General features: G+C 43.1%; 1 protein-coding gene across 9 annotated transcripts in view; it reads left to right on the top strand.

Moving 5' to 3' along the window:
* The window catches only part of ENOX1 (ecto-NOX disulfide-thiol exchanger 1), a 380,407-nt gene that overhangs the window by 276,467 nt on the left and 84,529 nt on the right, over positions 1 to 19,411 (top strand). For all 9 annotated transcript variants that reach the window (XM_054206709.1, XM_054206718.1, XM_054206658.1 and 6 more), the window contains 2 exons: positions 5,925 to 6,158; positions 18,185 to 18,397. In XM_054206709.1, the coding sequence (XP_054062684.1) occupies positions 5,925 to 6,158; positions 18,185 to 18,397 (447 nt within the window). The remainder of the gene's footprint in view (positions 1 to 5,924; positions 6,159 to 18,184; positions 18,398 to 19,411) is intronic.

The following is a 19,411-nucleotide window of genomic DNA, read 5'->3' on the forward strand; positions in this document are numbered from 1 at the left end:
TGTGTCCTCCTTCATAATGCATGAGGGTGTGCATTCAGAATAAGGGGAACGAGTAGAGGTGGAGGTGGCAGATTCCCTTCCTCATTCTTCATCATCCTGAATTTTCTGCCAGTTTGTTTCCAAGTTCCTGATCCATCCTTCCTTCCGTTTCCTTTCGTCACAGTCACACTGCTGTCTACGCTTCCTCTTACCGTATGCTCCGCAGCCTGCCTCCCCATCTGTCTTTTTCCTCCACACCTTTTCTTTCTTCTAAAGTGCTGTACTTAGTGTCTCTGACCAGATCAGGGAAAGACAGAGAGGAGGAAAAACAGGGATACACTGCAGCCAAGTTTCACTTAGAGTCATAGAATCATAGAACGTGTTGGGTTGGAAGGGACCTTTAAAGGTCATCTAGGCCAACCCCCCTGCAGTAAGCAGGGACATCTTCAACTAGATCAGGTTGCTCAGAGCCTCATCAAGCCTGGCCTTGAATGTCTCCAGGGATGGGGCCTCCACCACCTCTCTGGGCAACCTGTGCCAGTGTCTCACCACCCTCATTGTAAAGAACTTCTCCCTAATGTCTCATCTAAACCTACCCTGCTCCAGTTTAAAACCATTGCCCCTCGTCCTATCGCTACATGCCCTTGCAAACAGCCCCTCCCCAGCTTTCCTGTAGGCCCCCTTCAGGTACTGGAAGGCCACTATAAGGTCTCCCCAGAGCCTTCTCTTCTTCAGACTGAACAACCCCAACTCTCTCAGCCTGTCTTCATAGGAGAGGTGCTCCAGCCCTCGGATCATCTTCATGGCCCTCCTCCGGACCAGCTCCAACAGGTCCATGTCCTTCTTGTGCTGGGGGCTCCAGAGCTGGACACAGTACTCCGGGGGGGGTCTCACGAGAGCAGAGTAGAGGGGGAGAATCACCTCTCTGGATCTGCTGGCCACGCTTCTTTTGATGCAGCCCAGGATGCCATTGGCATTCTGGGCTGCAAGCACACATTGTAGGCTCATGTCCAGCTTTTCATCCATGAGTACCCCCAAGTCCTTTTTCGCAGGGCTGCTCTCTATCACATCATTCCCCAGCCTGTATTGATAACGAGGATTGTCCCGACCACCAGCGCTCAACTCTGCAGATGAAACAGGGAGCACTGACTGTCCCCCACCACCGTAGAGCAGGGAGGTCTGGCAATGGGCAGGGGCATGTTTTATTTGTAGTGAAATAATTGGGGCTTTTTAACCAGTCTTTATTCCATTCTCAAACATAGTGCATTCTGAAACGGTGGGGATAAAGCATATTGTTAAGGCATTTTCTTTTCCCTAAAAGAGACAAAAAAGACATACAAACAGAATTTGTGGTTAATATTGTATGCATGTTATATTAGGGCAAAGTCATGCCTTTGATATCTGTAATATAATGGTAATTTTGTCTACCTAATCAGTTTTATCTGTCTCTCCCATCTAATCTCATCAAACTTTGTATTTATCCCACGCTTATCATGAGAATAGTGCAAGTGATTACAAAATCCATCAAGTAGTTTAATCACTGATTTTTTTTCCTTTCTATTCCCAAGTAAACATGTATGAAAAGGAGACTGGGAGGTGGATAGAAGACTACGATAAAAAAGTTGACTTGAGGAAGGGCGGTTTTCATTTAGCCCTGAAAGTTACATATTGATCTCCTGAGGAAAAGGCTTTCTAAAATCAACATACCAGCCCACAAGAAAGCTCTTTCTCCAAATTGTGTGTGCTTTACTCTTGTGGCTGACAATTCAGTAACTCCTGCAAATATTGATGGCCCCAGACTTGAAAATATGGGACAAACAGGTGGCTTGAGACAGACCTGTTTATACCCCAAAAGTCTGTGTATACACTTTTCCTGTCCTGATAATTTCCCCTGTGGGTTTCCATGTAGTACCCTGTACTGGTTTTATTTTATGTTCTCGCTGATCAACATCTGATCTGGATCCCCAGTTAGAGAGCAGCTATTGGCCGGTCCCCAATATAGCAACACTCAAAGGTAAGTCAACCCACAGAGTTTTGACTAGACCTGTGATATGGAAATACTGTGTTTGATTTTTGTTTAGCACCCTCATTAATTTTTCCTGTTGCTGCTGCTTTCAAGCGAGGATCTTGGCAAGCTCCCAAAGTCTTTTCCTCTGCCATTGTGTGTGGAACTGAAATTAAAAATGACAAGCCAGGCATACAGTTAGTGCTAGCTGCAGTCCTGAGCAAAGAGATGGGGAGAAGGGTCTGTGAGGGCAATTCATTGCCCATGCATGAAGGGAAGGCAATGGCAGGTGGTTCTCTCATACATCCCAATACCCTCGAACATCAATAAGGAGACGTGGTACTGGAAAAGAGCGAGCCTCCCAGCTGCCCCGTGGCTCAGAGCTGCCATCCCAAGTGGGTACCTGAGGATCCCATACACAAAATAGGACCTGCCAGTTGCGCACCCCTTGCTAAGCAGCATCTTGCTGGCCATCATCCTGTCAAGGAGTCTGTTCTCCCTTGGCCGGGCCAATGGTCCTGTAGTGTCCGCAAATCCTGATCTAGGAAGGTGCAAGAAGCCATGCCAAAGGCGTTTGTGGTTTTTCTTAAGGGAAAGATGCCAAGCCCTGAGCAGCCTGGTCTGACTTTGAAGTTCACTCTGCTCTGAGAGGGTTTTTGGACTAGGTGACATCCAAGGTCCCTTCCAATCCAGGTTATTCTAATTTTCTCTGCTGGTGGTAACCACCTGGCTGACTGACCACCTTCAGTCTTAAGAGTTAAACAAGCAGTCAGATTTTTCGGTGTAATTCGTGGGCAATTTGAAAATTCTCAAATTAATTTGGAGGCACTTAAACTGGTTACCTAAAAGGAACCATTTGTCCAGTGCTACGCAGGGTACTGGGTTTTGAACTGCAATTTACATTGTTCAGTTTTATTTTCCATTAATCTCGTTTACTTCAAAAATGAGGACCACTTTAATAAAGCTCAGCTTTGCCGGTGTGCACGTGATCTGTAGATGCACGGTCCTTTTCATTAGTTCTTTATTCAGATTAAGTGGGGCTGGGAGGTCTTACCAGTGCCGTGTTTCTCGCTGCCCAGTGTGTGTCTGCCAACGGAGGCGAAAGACAGGGGAGAGGAAGAGAGGCTGTGTCTTCCTGGAAAGTACAGCCCAGCTGGGAGATCTAATTTTAGGTTCACGAGACCTGGCACCTTGGCAGTGTCCTTTCACGTTGCTGATAGTGCTGTTTTGGCACAGAGCAATCGCTACGTGAGGAATGCAGCTGGCAAGTCGAACTTGGCGGGGTGGGCGGTGGTTAACATTGGTCACGGTTATCAGGGTAGCCGCACCACTGACCCCTTTTGGCTGACCCCTTCGTGCCTACACCTCGGTGGATAAAACCACGTAATTACCCCCTCATTAGTTCAGGGCCCAGCTCTGAAAGGTCATCCACACTCTTCTTCTGTTATGTCTCACTGAATATGGTGTGTCCGTAACTCTGCCTTTCAACACCTTGTGACTAGAGCTACATATATGATCACAAACAGCTTTCTGTGGCAAAAAAAAATAGTAGTGTTTACTCCTCTGAGCAAGAGATAGCAGAGCAAGATAAAGGAGGCTTTAAAATAAGAATCCCTTCATTTGCCTCTCTTGCAATATTCAGTTCGGCTTCACCCCAAGCTTGTGAACCTTGGAGACCAGATTTGCTAGGTTTCGTGGAAGTGTTTGATGTCTTCTGGCTTCGAAGGACCTCTGAAACACTTAGCTCGAGTTCGTCATCTGGGTTTGGGCTCCTTGTTGAAAAACAAAAGTCACACTTCTTCCTCACTGACAGGCTACTTAGCTGAGCTCTACAAGACGTTTGAAAGCAAAATGTCAAATCAAAAGGCACCCAGATGGTTGTTTGGGTTTTGTTTGTTTGTTGGGTTTTTTTTAAGGAGCAGTACGTATATGGATATTCGATGTCTTTGAAGCTGTTGCCTCATATGTGCCATAGTGCAGACAGACCCTTGTATTCATACAGCAGGATGTTTTTCCAGCAGTAAAACAAGCAGACTATGCCTAAATGCGCATTTTTGCAAAGATGTTCCTAATCGACTACACGAGTCTTAGCTTTGCTGCCCCTGGAGAGAGTTCAAAAGTGAGTTTTAACCATGGTGGTGAGGTGCTGAAGCTCTTCCAACCACAGGCAAACCATGAGACTGGAAAGTAGGTTCTCTTGGATTGCTGTTCAAAAGCAGCAAGCACCATTTTTCCTGCCATTTTGAACGGGAGTTTCCACGCAGCGGTTGTGGAAGCGTGTGTTTCTCAAGAGCCTCCTATGTTCCAGCTCAGCACAGAGTTCGTCTCCGCAGCATCCCGTGACTTGAGAAGTCTCTGCTGGGCTGCTCTGCTCCTGAGGCTACTGCAGCGGGTTGGCATGGAGAAATTGGAGATAGCCCTGTGCAGGCTGATTGATTTTACCTGCATCTGAAGGCTCTGTTTGCAGCTTTCTACATGGTGCTTTCTCACACTTCCTCCGAATCAGCATTTTAAAAGTTGGAGAAACAGGTCTGCGAGTATCTGTCAGCCTTGGAAATAAAACTTGCAAAAAGATAGGTGCCCAGCATATGTTCTTCCACAGCATGGTCACGAAAAGCTCCTTTTATAGCTTTGGCATGATGTGTTTGTCCTCTGACAGCACTCAAGGGTTTTAGCTCAGAGCAGGGCCCTGTTGTACTGCTGTGTAGCCCTGAACTTAAAAGCTTTTGCATTTTGCTAGCTTTAGCATACGATACATTGACCAAATTACCAAGAACATTGCTAAAGGTGAGGCACAACAGGTTGCGTTATTTGTTCTGAAAGAGATCTTGCAAATGTCTAACAAATCCATCCGCGCTCTTAAAATTACTTTAAAGAATGCTGAACCCAATTCATTTGTAGGTGGTTTATATTTGCTGCCGGATTATTTGCAGTGGGGAACTGGGAAGCAGTGTTTGCAATTGTAAAGACTCAAAATTGGACATCTAGCATCAGTGCAGTTATGACACCACCCTCTTTGTGGCACAGGAGTTTGTGTAGCACAATTTTCTCATTCACTTGTACTCATGATTTTTATAAAATTCAGCCTTTCCCCATACTTTCAATTCCTTTGGCGGGCTGGAGAAAAGCACTAAACTGTATAAGATCTCAACAGGATCAGGGGAAGAAGGATTCTACATTCAGACCAAAACCAGATCCTTCTTTAGTAAGGAAAAAAGACGACGGAGGGGGGATCTTATCAACACTTATAAATACTTAAAGGGTGGGTGTCAGCAGAAGGATGGGGCCAGGCTCTTTTCAGTGGTGCCCAGCGACAGGACAAGAGGTAACAGGCACAAACTTGACCATAGGAAGTTCCACCTAAACATGAGGAGGAACTTCTTGACTTTGAGGGTGGCAGAGCACTGGAACAGGCTGCCCAGAGAGGTGGTGGAGTCTCCGTCTCTGGAGACATTCCAAACCCGCCTGGATGCGTTCCTGTGCAACCTGCTCTAGGTGCCCCTGCTCTGGCAGGGGGATTGGACTAGATGATCTCCAGAGGTCCCTTCCAACCCTATGATTCTACGATTCTACGATTCTGGTAGTTGTTTATTCTTTAGCTGGCCTTTGCACTTATAAAGGTTGGGAGTATCAAGTAGAAAAAATTACATATTTTGGGACACCTCTAAACAGGAATGTAGATTCTGTACCTTTGGGTCGTCGACTTTTCAGCTCATCTACTATGTTGATAGGCGATGCAGAAAAATTGTGAGGAAAAATGCGTGGATGAATGTTTATCTTCCTGTGAAAACACAATGGTCAATAGATCCTGCGTAGATATGTCGGAATCTGTTAATGTGCATTTTTACTTAGCTGGCACTTGAGGGGGGGGAGGAGGGAAGAAGAAAAAAAAAAAAGGCAAAAAAGTCCTGCAACAGTTAGTTCTGCTTGTTGATTTCAGGTTACCGCATGAGATTAGGATCTAGCACAGACAAAAAGGATTCAGGTCGCCTTCATGTTGATTTTGCTCAGGCAAGAGATGACTTTTATGAATGGGAATGCAAACAAAGAATGCTGGCCAGAGAAGAACGCCACAGACGCAAAATGGAAGAAGACAGACTGCGCCCTCCTTCTCCTCCGGCAATAATGCATTATTCTGAACACGAAGCTGCTTTGCTGGCTGAAAAATTGAAAGGTAAGCAGCATTTGATACTTTTCAGTGTATTATTCCTCCAGAGCAGGAGAGCCATCCAGAAGTCAGAGCAGGGCAGCCGATTTCTCGCCGACGTATTTCATTACGTGCCCTGTTAGCTTTCCCCCATTAGTCTGCCATTTCTATGCCAATGGGAATGATACTCACCCACCTGCTAGAAATGTATGACATCTGTCCATCTACCCGTGCTTTAACAGCTTCAGAATACTACAGTGGGTTTTTTTTTCTGCTCAGTTGCTGTCATCATCTACCTTGGAAATGTTCTCATAATAAGACAACCTGTTACAAACACCCTTCCTATTGAAGGCCTGATTCCTAAAATGTCTTTCTTTCTTGACTGATACGTTACTACATTACGTGCATGTGACTGTCCCAATTCCTGGCATTTAAATGGCCCTCACGAGCTGCATTCTAACGCGCCCCTCAGATGCAGGGGTACAACCTATCTCTGACACACGCCATCCATTCTTTCATTCCCTCTTTAGGGTTAGAATTATTTGTGCAAGATAGCGTCTTGTTTAGGTATGTGCTTGCTTGCTTGTTTGCTTTTTTCTAGGGACACTTACTGAGATAACATTTTTCAAGGGTGCAGCTCGAGGATTCCTGTCTTTAATAGTTAACATAGAAAGGAAGAAGCAAAGAAATACATTTAAATTTTTTTCTTTGCTTCTTACTTTCTATGTTAAGATCAAGCAAACAACTGCTCGCGCCCCAGAGAGCGGTATTTGTTGTCATTAAGTGTTTAGCAGTTGTGTTTGGCATTCTTTCCCCACGTGGTGGCCAGGCACGTTACTTCACTGTGTGCCAGGTCACAAGAAAGTGTGAGTCGTGCCACTGTTTCAGAATTATCCAGATTAGACGTAGGCTATCTAGCTGTCAACACACTGGCCTCTGCTCTAACTACGAAACATGTTTGGGAAGCCGAAGAAGGACAGTGCAGTGTTGCATCCTTGGAGCATGGAGCAGAGATGCACCCTACTGTCTCTCTGAGTACTGCATTGGTCGCTGTTAGTTCTCACTCTTCCCTCCGTCTGCTGTTAGTTTGGCTGATGGATGTTCTCACCACATACTATTAAAAAATTCATTAAGTAACTGGGAGATTGGTAAAATAACCCAGATGGATTGATAGATCAGGAGAAAAGGAGGAAAGAGGCCCAAATATAAAAATCTTTAATTCTTACCTAACTTCCAGTCCAGCTCCTCTAGAGGTTACACAATACAATACAGTACAATACAATACAATACAGAGATTTAGATTTGTCTATTCCCAGAATCTGTTTTCAGTTGAATATTTTAGGAGTTAATCCTTTATAGGGAAGTTCTTCTTTATGTAGCAAGGCCTAGAGGTTTCCTGAACTAAGCCAGAAAATGCAAGAAGTCTGAACAATTTCTTCCGTATGGCTAGCCATCGCTTGGAGCAACCAAATGTGGGGTTTTTGCAAGATGTTTAAGATGTCTATATTTAGAAGGGTTTTTCTTTTCATTCTACAAAGTTTCCGTACTTAATTAAAACTTATTCCAAGCATTTAGATTGTTGGTTCTCCTGAGGGATATTTGGCCAGAGCTTGGCACATATGCACAAATTTAATATAGAAATATTTTGAGCACGATATAGACCAACACCACGCACATGATTATTTTTCCGGAAATTAAAAAAAAAATAAAAAAAAATAAAAAAAAAACTTTCAGAAACATATGGAATTAAATATAGTAAATTAAGAAACCAAAATTATGATTATTTTTATTGGTTAAGAAATCATTAAAATCCAGCAAAAGACCATATTGCAATTTTTAAAACTTTGCTAATTAGCCGTTGCCTTCCAGCGAGATTAACGGCACCAGCCCTGGGTCTGTGTAGATTGTTGGGGATGGAGAATGCAAAGAAGCCCCCTCTCTTCTCGCTGGTCTTGAGTTGTCTCCTGTGCTAGGTACTCCAGAAAGCAGAGGTGGGGTTCAGTCGTTATGCTGGTCTGCTTTAGCTTTCCTATGGCATTATAGCCGGTATCTATAAGGCAGTGGGGCAGAACATGATGGCCTCCCTTGGGCAACGTGGATTCACCACATGAGCCCATTGTGACATCCTAAAAACAGAAGTAAAGCAACACTAAAGAAACTTCTTGAACTCTGGCAAAGGGCAGTTCATGTCATCATACATTCACAATTTAAATGTGGACTTCAGTGAAGCTTACAGGATATGTATATATGTATGTGTACACACACACACACACATACACACACACACACACACATATATAAAACTTGGGGTCAAAATCACAGGTCTCTGGGTATCACCAGATTCACATTGCTGCAAAAGCCTGGACAATTCATCCTAAAGAAAAGAAGGATGGAAATATATCTGCTCTTGGCGGGATTTACCCAGAAAGAATGGGTTTTCAGCAGATGCTTTGCAGTTGTTTTCTTAAGGAAAGTCATGACCTCCCCATGGTACCCACTTCAAAAGACTCCTGAGCTCTGTTGCCAGCTCATGAGACAGAGCTGCAGGTGCCCAGCATGAAGGTTTCAGCTCCTGCAATGCCTCCAGAACTTCACTGAGCAACGCTAGCTGAAAAGCAAGCCAAAATAGCTAAACATCTGTCATCCCAAGATACTGCTTTGCAATCACAGATGTAGACAACTTGGTCTGAATCCAAGCAACTTTTGTTGTCAAAATAACCTTGGAAATTCTTGACAGCAAGGAAATCTGATGGTGAGCAGAGACGAACTAGACTCATCAGCCTGTTGTGGTCTAGATATTTGTTGAGTCTATAACAGAGGTGACAATATCTTTCTTTACCTTCTGCAAACTGCAGCATAAGACTTAAAGAAATCATTGGTTTTGTGTACCAGACTTGGTTGGAAACTGTTGCCACAGTGTTGTCAGCATATTCCTAATCCTCTCCCGTGCTGAAGTCACCTGGTAGAGCAGTAACTGCAGTAGAGGAGTGTGGGTGAGAGGGTATAGAGGGATCTTTTATGCCAGTTGGGAACAAAAGTTCATTATAAAATTTCAGCCAGGTTGTCTCTACTGGTTTGGAGCTTCATAGAAAAGAATAACTGGTTTCTCAAAGTGCACTGCCTGGTGACTGGGGCTGGGGCCTCTCTGCATATGACGCATTCCATACCTGCAAAAGCATGAGGGTTTATGACTTGCTCTCCATTCCCTGCCCTCTGTGGGCTATCCCAAATCCCTTCATATCTGCAAAGAACTTGGTTTGAACGCTTGATTTATGCAGAAATAAGGGAAACCCATCAAACTCTGGACCAGTGCAATTTTTCACCACTTTCCATTTTTGGACTGTGGCAGACAGTGCTGGTTTATGGGTATCTTCCTTCCTTTTCCTTTTCCTTTTCCTTTTCCTTTTCCTTTTCCTTTTCCTTTTCCTTTTCCTTTTCCTTTTTCCTTTTTCCTTCTCTTTCCCTTTCCCTTTTCCCTTTTTCCTTTTTTCTCTCCATTAAGGACTTCAGGGTCCTGTAAATGAAATTCTTCATAACTTTTTCCTTGCTGGCAGTATGGATAGTTTTTTCTGCACCTTTCTTCTTGTTAGCCAAGAGCGTGTTCCCTTTTCTCTAAGCGCTTGTGACGTTGTTCCTCTCCCTGTGCACCTATTGTGCTTTGTCATTGCCACTTTTCACTCCCTGGCCGTGGCATGTTGCCAGTATCTTGGGTGTAGGTCTCATGGATTTGAGCCTTGTAGCTCTAAAAATATAGGCTCACACTACTAAATCTCATTGATTAAACGTTTTTTGGGCTGCTCGATGTTGATAATTTGCTCGTGATGTTCTCTGCTGGTCACAGCCAGAGCCAAAAAGAGGAAAAGCCAAGGAGATGATAGTTCATAAAAGAGGAGATTTCCTGCATTGGAAAGATGACTTGTCACGAAATATTTGATTTAAATTTCTTTCGTGCACTCCCATGAGAGAGTCCCACTTTTCACGAGTCCAGCACGTAAAAGGCAGAAAAGACCTGAGCCTGGATTATCAGAATGAAACGAGCTGCAGCTTTCAAACTCGATGGGTAACTTGGGGAAGAACATGAGCTCTTTCTCATACCAGGGCTATGCTGATCAGTTTTAGGTTTGTACCACACATCTTGTGTTGCAAGCTGGTTGGGAAGATAATTTTGCATGACAAGTTATTTTTGTTTTGGGGTGTTTTTTGACCTTCCAAACCACTAAAGTAGGTTTGAAGGGGAAAAGCAAAATAAGAAATAGGCATCATTTATTAAAAATGGTAACATAAAATTTCACTTTTTCAAAAGGTACTCTTCAAATCTACTTTTTGATCCAAATATTCCAAAATTTGTCTTGCCATTGTGAATAGTTTCATCGAACCATTTTCTGATCACCATGGAATAAGATAACAGCTAAGCATAACTCAGGCTAATGAAACTTCTGGCCTTCTTTCTGACATTCTTCTGCCTTAGGTAGAAATCTGTGTTTTCCTTGAGGAAATACCACAATACATTCATAGATGTGAATTCTGGGAAACCAAGGTCTTTTACAGTGAAGTGTCAATGTGAATTGCCTCCTTAAACAGCCTTCGGGAATACTCCCCCAGTTCTTCTTCTGACAAAACCAGCAGAATATTGTGTCTTCTGCTATTACATTACATAAACGTGACCTTCTTGTCTCCTGGTTCATTGCAGCATTTTGTTTGGTGTGTGTCTTTGAGATTTTAATTCCTCGGTATGAAGTCAGATGCGTTATTACTGCACAGTGAGATGTGTCGGTAGATTTTTAGGATCAGATTTGCATACTCTGACATCTGTTTTCCTGGGTGCTTTATAAACGGTTGAGTAATGTGGTGCCCAGAACATCGCACAACTGGAGATAGGCTGAACCTTTTATCCTTAAGTGGAACACTGCTCTGTCAGGTGCATTGAAACAAAACATTTTAATCTGTGTGCTTATGACATTTGCGTTTCAAAGCCGAATTTCTAACATTATGGTGTTCTTAATTCAAGCATATCTGTACCTAATGGTGTCATCTTCAGCAATCACTTCTTGCAAATAAACTCCTTTAAAATACTACATCTGTCTTGTTTGCTGCAGGTAGTTAAACGGTTCCACCATCTAACAAAGACATCTATTCATATCTGATTATCCGTTTCTTAAATATTTTGAGCAGAGGAGACATAAATATCTGCAAGTTATATACAATACCCTGGAATTTACCTCCCTTTTAAATACAGTGTTTCTTTATCAGCACAGGAAAGTTATTCATTTTCCATTTTAAAAAAAAATATAATTTGAAAAATTGAGAAGCTGCTGCTTTGCCAGGCACTGTATTATCCCCTGAAGAGAGAACAGATTGGAAATTTAAATAAATAGATGGCAGTTACAGTAGAATGAACTAACCGGGGATGCATCTTGTGCAAGATTCAGGTAACATCAAGCCTGACAATCTCAACCCTTGCACATCGTTTGAAATATAAACAACATTTAATTGCTTGGGAAATAGGATATTTCACTGAGAAGAAAACCACGCTGCTTTCATTATCGCTCTGCACTTGAGAGCCAGACTTGTGGAGCGCTGCAGAAGTTACCCAGAGAGGCGAGTCTCACGCCGAAAGGATCAAATTTGGTGCAGGGCTACGTCAGAAGGGGAGGCAAAGCTGAGATCCTCCGAACAAATCCAATGAACGCCAGCTTTAATTGCTGCTGAAAGACTCCAGACCTTTTTTTAGCACCCTTTTTTTTTTCGCGAGTAGCATATCGGGACGGAGCCCTACAACAGACATGTTTCGACGCTCCGGCGTCAAATCTGTTTGCTCGCCCTTCCCGTTTCTAGATCATCATTTTCTCCTTCCTTCTCCCATATGCTGCTGACATCTGCTGTGACACAATACATCTGGCTCCGAAAGCCTCGCACAGGGGCTGCGAGCCGGCACAGCGCAAGGACACTTTTGTCTGCCGGCAGAGGTGGGTTCAGCTCTCGGCAGCCTGGTAACCCAATTCCCCCGGTACCTCCCTCCGAGAGCCCACAAAAAAGTACTCCTGCCGTTAAGCGCATCACTAAAAGTGTCCTCCTTCACCTAATCTGTATTGTAGCAATGCAAAAATTTAAGGTTTTAATATCAACCCACTTGATTAAACGTTCCGCACTGCGAAACGACTCAAGTTAATTACTATGAACTGGGAAATTGCAGCTTGTCGATCTGAAAGTTTGTGGTGTGATCTCCAGAAATAGGGAGGAAACTCAATACCCTCGTAATTACTTTTCATTGGAGGTAATGGCATCAGCAGGATAAGATAATGGATTTCTGTGCCTCACATGAAACACCCACCTCTGGAAGAGTTTTTCGTGATTTAATTCGGAAGAAAGAGTTTGATTATGCAAGGGGGAGAGAGCACCATTTAAGATATCTTTTAGTAAACTCATATGCATGTTTTTATCAAATCTAGTTTCAGCTTGTCATTTATTACATAACTGGAAAAGTTTCTTGGTTACAGCATACAGTTAAGGCTATTTAAGAAATAGTAAGGTGGATGTTAATCATTCTTTAAAATAACCCTTTGGCAGTAAGAATTTATATTCCCTGATTCTCACTTATTATGCAGTGCCATCGGGTTAAAAGTGTTATTAATCCCGAAAGTACAAGACTGGTGCGTGTGTTGCATGGCACAATTATATAAGGTATTTGAGCAGGGGAAAAAAGAAGGTGAGGGTAGTAGCTGAAAAGTTGCGTTTCTAGGTCAGCGGCAGGCACTCCGTGCAGGAGAAGCTCTTAAGCCAAGAGAAAAATAGGTCGTCATTGTGGTACCAGAAGTGGCGTGTGCTGGGAAGCAAATTATTCCTGATGCACAGGGGAGCTGGGCTGAACCTGCGGATGAGGGAGGTTAGTAAACCTTTTCCCTGACCTGGTTCACCCGCAGCAGTCACCCGCCGTGGTTTGTTATTTTTCGTATTGAATTCAGTGTTTGTAGTTTGGAAGTCACTTAGTTACAGTCTAATAAATTATTAAATCAGAACCCAGATTAGCGGTGACCTTGGCCTTACATCCTCCCCTGCCTGCAGTTACATGGCGGGAAGAAGTCTGCATCCTGAAGTGGCCGCAACTGCTTTCCTGTAATAGCAAAACTGGGCCCAGTTTGACAAACTGGAACTGGAGTGCGATCAGACGAGCGGCGCCAGGCAGACCTGAGGGCAGCGTAACCATAAGCGAAGGGGTAGTGCTGAGCAGGTGGGGATGAGGCACGGGACACGACGTCTTCCAGTGTCCCAGCTACAGCTGACAGAGGACAGGCTGTCAGTCGGAGGCAAATAGGTGGGACATATGCCATGACTCTCATCCTCCTTCTACATGCCCCACGGCACAGGCATTCTCAGCGCTCACAATAATGCCTTCAAGAGGTGTTTGTTGGATGTCCAGTGGTCAGGGCTATGCAGAACTCAGCAGAAGGACACACCTACCCTTTCCCGTCTTACAGAGAAAAATGAGACCATTAATGCAGCCCAAAATATATGCAACCAGCACAGGCGCTTTCTAGGTGTAGTCATCAGGATAAAGCACAGCAGCTCTTTGTCTTTTCAGCATCTCCTTGCAAGCCTAGGAGCTTGCCTTAGGGGAGCAAGATCAGGGACAAGTGATATTGTGTGCTGATTCTGGACAACAGCATGGTCCTGTAGGAGATAGCGGTGATTTAGACAGGCTCCAAGCGTTGTGTGAATTATCTCAGATATGTTTTAAAAATTTGAGAATGTCCAGAGCTGGGAAGATACTGAGGCTAAAAGCAAGCATAGCCCAGTGTTTAATGTCACTCTCAAAATACAATGTCACTCTCAAAATACAGAAATATAAAGTTAGCTATATTTGCAATATATCTAGAAGCGTAGAAATGATAGCAATAAGAGTGTTTGAATGCCTGGCTTCAGAGTGATGGATTAGTCTATCTCCTTTCTAATGGCTAAGGCCTTCGACGCCATCACCCAAGTTGTGAAAGCACCTTATGGAGGTACTTAACATTGAGAGATAAATAGTCACAACATTTCAGATTACTCTGAGCTCAATTCTGCCCTATGTTACACCAGGGAAACTCCATAAACTGAGAGTAAAATCTCTGTTTCCAACACTTTTTTTCCCAGCATTCCATTTTGCAGCAGTTCTTGTCATAGCTTTTTCTATTAAAAAGCTTGTGACAGTTGGGGTTGCTTAGAGTGGTCAAATTCCAAGCACAAAAATGCAAAACGTTTGTCAACAATTATTCTTTTTTTTTTCCATAGAAATATCCCTGTTGACAATTTCCCAGGCAGCTGTAGGGATGCATCTCCTTTTCTTTATGTTTCATTTCATCTAAGTTGTGAGCTAGGGTTTAAGTGCCGAAAATCTTCAGTTGATATAAGAGGAATTTGAAATATCTTATCTCTAGAGGCCTGTGATTGAGTCTGGCAGCACCTGGAAATCTCTATCGACAGACACCCAGCAAGCCATCCTCAGTAGATGGGTAATATTAAAGCGACATAGCATGCATCACAGCTTGCAGCATCACTGAAAACCCAACCCAGGTACACAGACGCGGCGTAGGTCTTCCGAAACTGGTGCACTTGCGTTAACGGTTGCGATTACTCTGGCCAAATGTAGGCATCTGTTGCAGAGATGTCGATATACGAGCGGGTCACTCCAGGCGCCCTTTACAGCTGGTTGAGGGAAGCAGGTACTTCTGGGGCACAGTCCACCTCACCCTCAGATAGACAGCTAAAACCAGATTGACGAAAGCCTGTCCGACAAGCGTCCATCACTTCCCATTGGCTGTCCCAGGATCCGTCCTGGGGTTAGTAAATAAGATGTTGAAATAAAGGAGATGTATCCTACCTTATTTGCTTAAAACATGCTGTAACTGGGGGGGAGAAAAAAGCCTTAAGTGCGAGAAATAATTTGCTGCGTGCTCATTGTAAAAGAACAGTTATGCACGGGAGCATGTCTTATATAAAGGAATTTATTTTAAGAGTATGTTTTTAAACAGTGTATATTTATGTGCATCCTATCGCAAGGGAATAATTTTGAACAGAATTAGGAGTTTTGTTTTATTTTTTTAATGAATGGCTGCAATCATAAGGCAGTTCATGCTCTGCTTAAATTAGATTCCATTGCTGAATTTCTTCTACTATTTGTGTACTAAATAAAAAATAAATGAACAACCCGGTATAAAAACCTGATTTTCTAAGTGAACCTCTGATTGCTCAGAAAGAATCACTGCATTCCGGATGGAGAAAATTCATTCACGGTGAGTTATCTTATGCCAGTCACTGAGTAGCCAGCTCAAGAATATAAAAGTTAGAAATGAAGGTGAAAAAAGGAAATTTTAAAACTGTGGAGAAAAGATTTTATTAACTAATGTGCCCCTCTTGTGCATATATTACCCGCCAGCATTTTTTAATGTATCTTCTAATTAGGTAATCGATGAAGATGCTGATGTTTACCAATGGAAGTTTTTCTTCCTGCTAGTACAGGGCCATGAATTCCTGCTATAACAGGCCCACGGACCTCTGCAGCTCCCTGGCAGTACGGCGTGTTGAAAACAGGTTTTCAGCGTGCCCTTTTTTAAATGGGTTGAATCTCTGTGGCAGAAGGATGGCACGTTTATGAACATCCCGTGCAGACACCGACTACGCCCGATAAAAACAAAACAAGAGGAGGGGTGTTTGAATTTCATATAGACTCTATAGCGAAACAACGTGTGGCCGTGTACTGGGGAGACATCGAAGCAAGAAAAAGGGAGAATGGTTCTGTGCAACTGATTTTCCTCCTGCATCTTGCACGAAACATTTCTGCTCAGTTCTGCACGCTGTTTCTTCACGGGTCGTGGGTACCTCTTCAGAGGTGCTTCTGTGTACCATTTCTCCCAACTTTGCCGTTCGTGTCTTGACCTAGATTGAATGGGATAATTTACTCTAAATGGTACTTCAGTGTTGGGTGGTAAATTATGTGTGATGATATAGATAACGACGTCCACAAGGAAAAAAGAGGAACATTCAGCTGTAGTTACTCTCTATTCACAATCAGCCTTATCCTTGGTGTTAACAGGCTGGTGCCATCGGCAGGGTGACCTGACTGTACAGACTGTTGGAAATTGCATGCTAACATTGCCAGGAGCCATTACAGGTTATTCTTATTGACTACTGTAATTATAATAAACATTATGTTCCAGGGATGAGTTCTTGGCTGTATTGGATCTGCGACATCCAGCTCCTGTTTGTTTCAGAAGATTTTACCCCAGCATGGAAAGCCTTATCCTAGTGTTTTCTTGCAAAGAAGACACTTTGCACGAATCTTGTTTACATTTGGCTTTTCTGAGGCCCGTTATTCAGCCAACCTCACTTAATAAGTACCTGCCGTGTATGTGTCCAGCAAAGCTAGGACGGAGGATCTAATCCAAGGGGACAACACAGAAAGTAAAGATGCCCGTCTGACACTTCCTCCCCAGAGACAATTCCTTAATGAACGATGATGATGAATCATATGTTAATGTGAAGTCACAGCAGATACATCATTGTACAAAGGGAGGGTGCTCTTATTTTGCAAGTTTTGGGGGGGATCTTGGGTGAACATACCTGTCTAGCTGTGGAGAACAAACCCTTTTGCTGTAGCTGAAAGCATGTTTCAGTTAACAAGATGCTAAAGATCAGGCAATGTAAAATCTGTTCTTCACAGGCTGCGGGCACCGAGCATGTCACTTGTCCTCTCTGTACTTTAGGCTCCTCGTCTTTTAGGGAAGTGGTTACTCATTCAGCATAAAAGCCCACATCGTCACTTAAGAATTATTGTTTCATTATTCTTTGTACATGGAAAGCAGGGTCATACAAACTGTGTCGCACATTTCTATATCCTGTAACACGGTTGGTCGGTTGGTTTTAATATTTTGCAATTTTCTTTTTAAGTGTCTTTTGGTTATAACTATGCTACTACTCTATAACACCATAGCCGTATACCTTCTCCTATGGAAAGGTATACCTACCATCTGAAATATATATAAGCAAATCTAACCTACAAGGACTAGATAAGATGTTTAAAATGTTTTGTTGGGAAATGGAAGTTTTACAGAATAAAATCCTGGGGGGAAAAATGAGATCATGTTACACCCAAGTGGTGCCACAGGAAGACACACACTCTGTTGTAATGACATTTTCTTGCAGTTCAGCCTAAATGAGACTTAAAAAGAAATGCGTCCTCTTAATCCTGAGGAAGCCAGAAGTGTAATGGATGCTGCGCTAAGAGTCTTCTGAGGAAGCCAAGAGCACTGTCAGAGGCAAGAAGATTACTTGGGGAAGGAGTGCACAAAATCTAGCCACCAGTTTTGACGGTCTTTCTGCAGAGAAATATAACTTTAGTTACCCGAATGGTAAACACAAAGCTGTAATCCAGGTGTTTGCCTGGATTCGTCTGGATTCCTTTAAAAAAAATATGTAAAACAAAACACAGACAAATGCAAAATACAAAACAAATACAGCCACATCATCTGTTGAAAGCAGTTCCTTGTAATTAATCAGTGCTTTGAGGAGGAATTGTTCAGCCTCATCATTGTTCATTAATTAAGAATGTGATGTTAGCAAAATCTGTTGACAAAAGTACGGCTGAGCCCAAGCTCCAAGACGGAGCTTTTGGCCGAGCAGATTAACCCGGACACATTTCATTTCCTCAGTGGGTCCAGTGACACCGAGGTCTCCTCGCTCCCACTGTAAGGTCATTTCATATCACTGAAGGGCTTAAGGGAGATATTGTGAAAGCAAGGAGTCAGTCTCCACAGAGAAGTGGATGGGGGGTGTGTGTGCGTTTTGTTGTGAGAAAGCTATTAAAATAAGCAGAAGACAAGTCTTGAAGGAAGATTTATGTAGCTTCACGTGGCAATATTGGCTCCCTACATCTGATAGAACAAAGGACCCAAAAGTTGCCCAAAATGATATACTGCAAGCAGGATTTATGGTGATTTTAATGTGACACGGAGCAGAAAATGTGTTCTCGGCAGGATATTTATGCCTGCAATTTAAAACCTGTGCTTTGATTGTTCTAGATGATAGCAAGTTTTCGGAGGCCATCACAGTGCTGCTCACCTGGATTGAGCGTGGTGAGGTGAATCGTCGCTCTGCAAACCAGTTTTATTCGATGGTGCAGTCGGCCAACAGCCACGTCCGCCGGCTCATGAACGAAAAGGCCGCTCATGAGCAAGAAATGGAGCAAGCCAAGGAGAGTTTCAAAAATGCCTTAACGGGGATCCTCACTCAATGTAAGTAACTCCTTTTTGTCCAGTGTTGTTGTAATGATGGTGGTGGTGGTGGTAGTGGTTTTTTTTTATCATATTGTTTGTTTGTTTGGGGGTAAGTAGTTGCAATGCAGTCATATTCTACTTCATATCCTATTCCATACTCTATGGCAATTTGGAGGAACAAGGACCATTCCTAAGAGCTTATTTCTCAAGGTGAGCAAAGTTTCAGTGGTTTTTTTATTAATAGACAAAGACGTGCTCTATGCATAATGTCTACTATTGCGTAGACATAACCCTTCAGGAACGGACCAGACAGAAGCCTCCCTGCTCTGAGCAAAGATCGTGCTTTTGTGGAGAGAAGTGATATGGAGCCTGTGCGTGACAGCTAGTTAACAAGGCCAATTACAGAATAGAGGACTATTAGGTTAAATTTTTAGCCTGGGTTTAGGTAAAAGGAAGTAGGATTCAGCAACTTTTAGGGATATATTCATAGCATACAGGCCACCCCCACAGTAGAAGAATATGATGTACTGCTGCTGGCATCAGGACCACTTGGCTGATACAATGCCAGAATTAATTTGGCAGATCAACTGCCTTAAATATTTAGTGCTGGCAGCTATTTCCTTAGTACAGAAATATCATCAATGAAGTTACCTTAATGAGGTTCCCTCATAAAATAATAATTGGGATACTAGCCTAGAAGTGTTCTTCGAAGAGAAGAGAAGAGAAGAGAAGAGAAGAGAAGAGAAGAGAAGAGAAGAGAAGAGAGAAGAGAAGAGAAGAGAAGAGAAGAGAAGAGAAGAGAAGAGAAGAGAAGAGAAGAGAAGAGAAGAGAAGAGAAGAGAAGAGAAGAGAAGAGAAGAGAAGAGAAGAGAAGAGAAGAGGGAGAAGAAACTAATCTCATTGTTCCTGGTTTTTAACATGTCTACTCATGGCTGCTCAAGCAAGAGACTTTACGATACTCAGAAAGGTGGAGCCTGAAGCCAGCTCTCATATGCAAGTTAAAAACAAAACCCAAGACAATTTAGCAGATGG

Source organism: Rissa tridactyla, chromosome 1 (genome assembly GCF_028500815.1).
Source record: "Rissa tridactyla isolate bRisTri1 chromosome 1, bRisTri1.patW.cur.20221130, whole genome shotgun sequence".
Taxonomy (NCBI): Eukaryota; Metazoa; Chordata; class Aves; order Charadriiformes; family Laridae; genus Rissa; species Rissa tridactyla.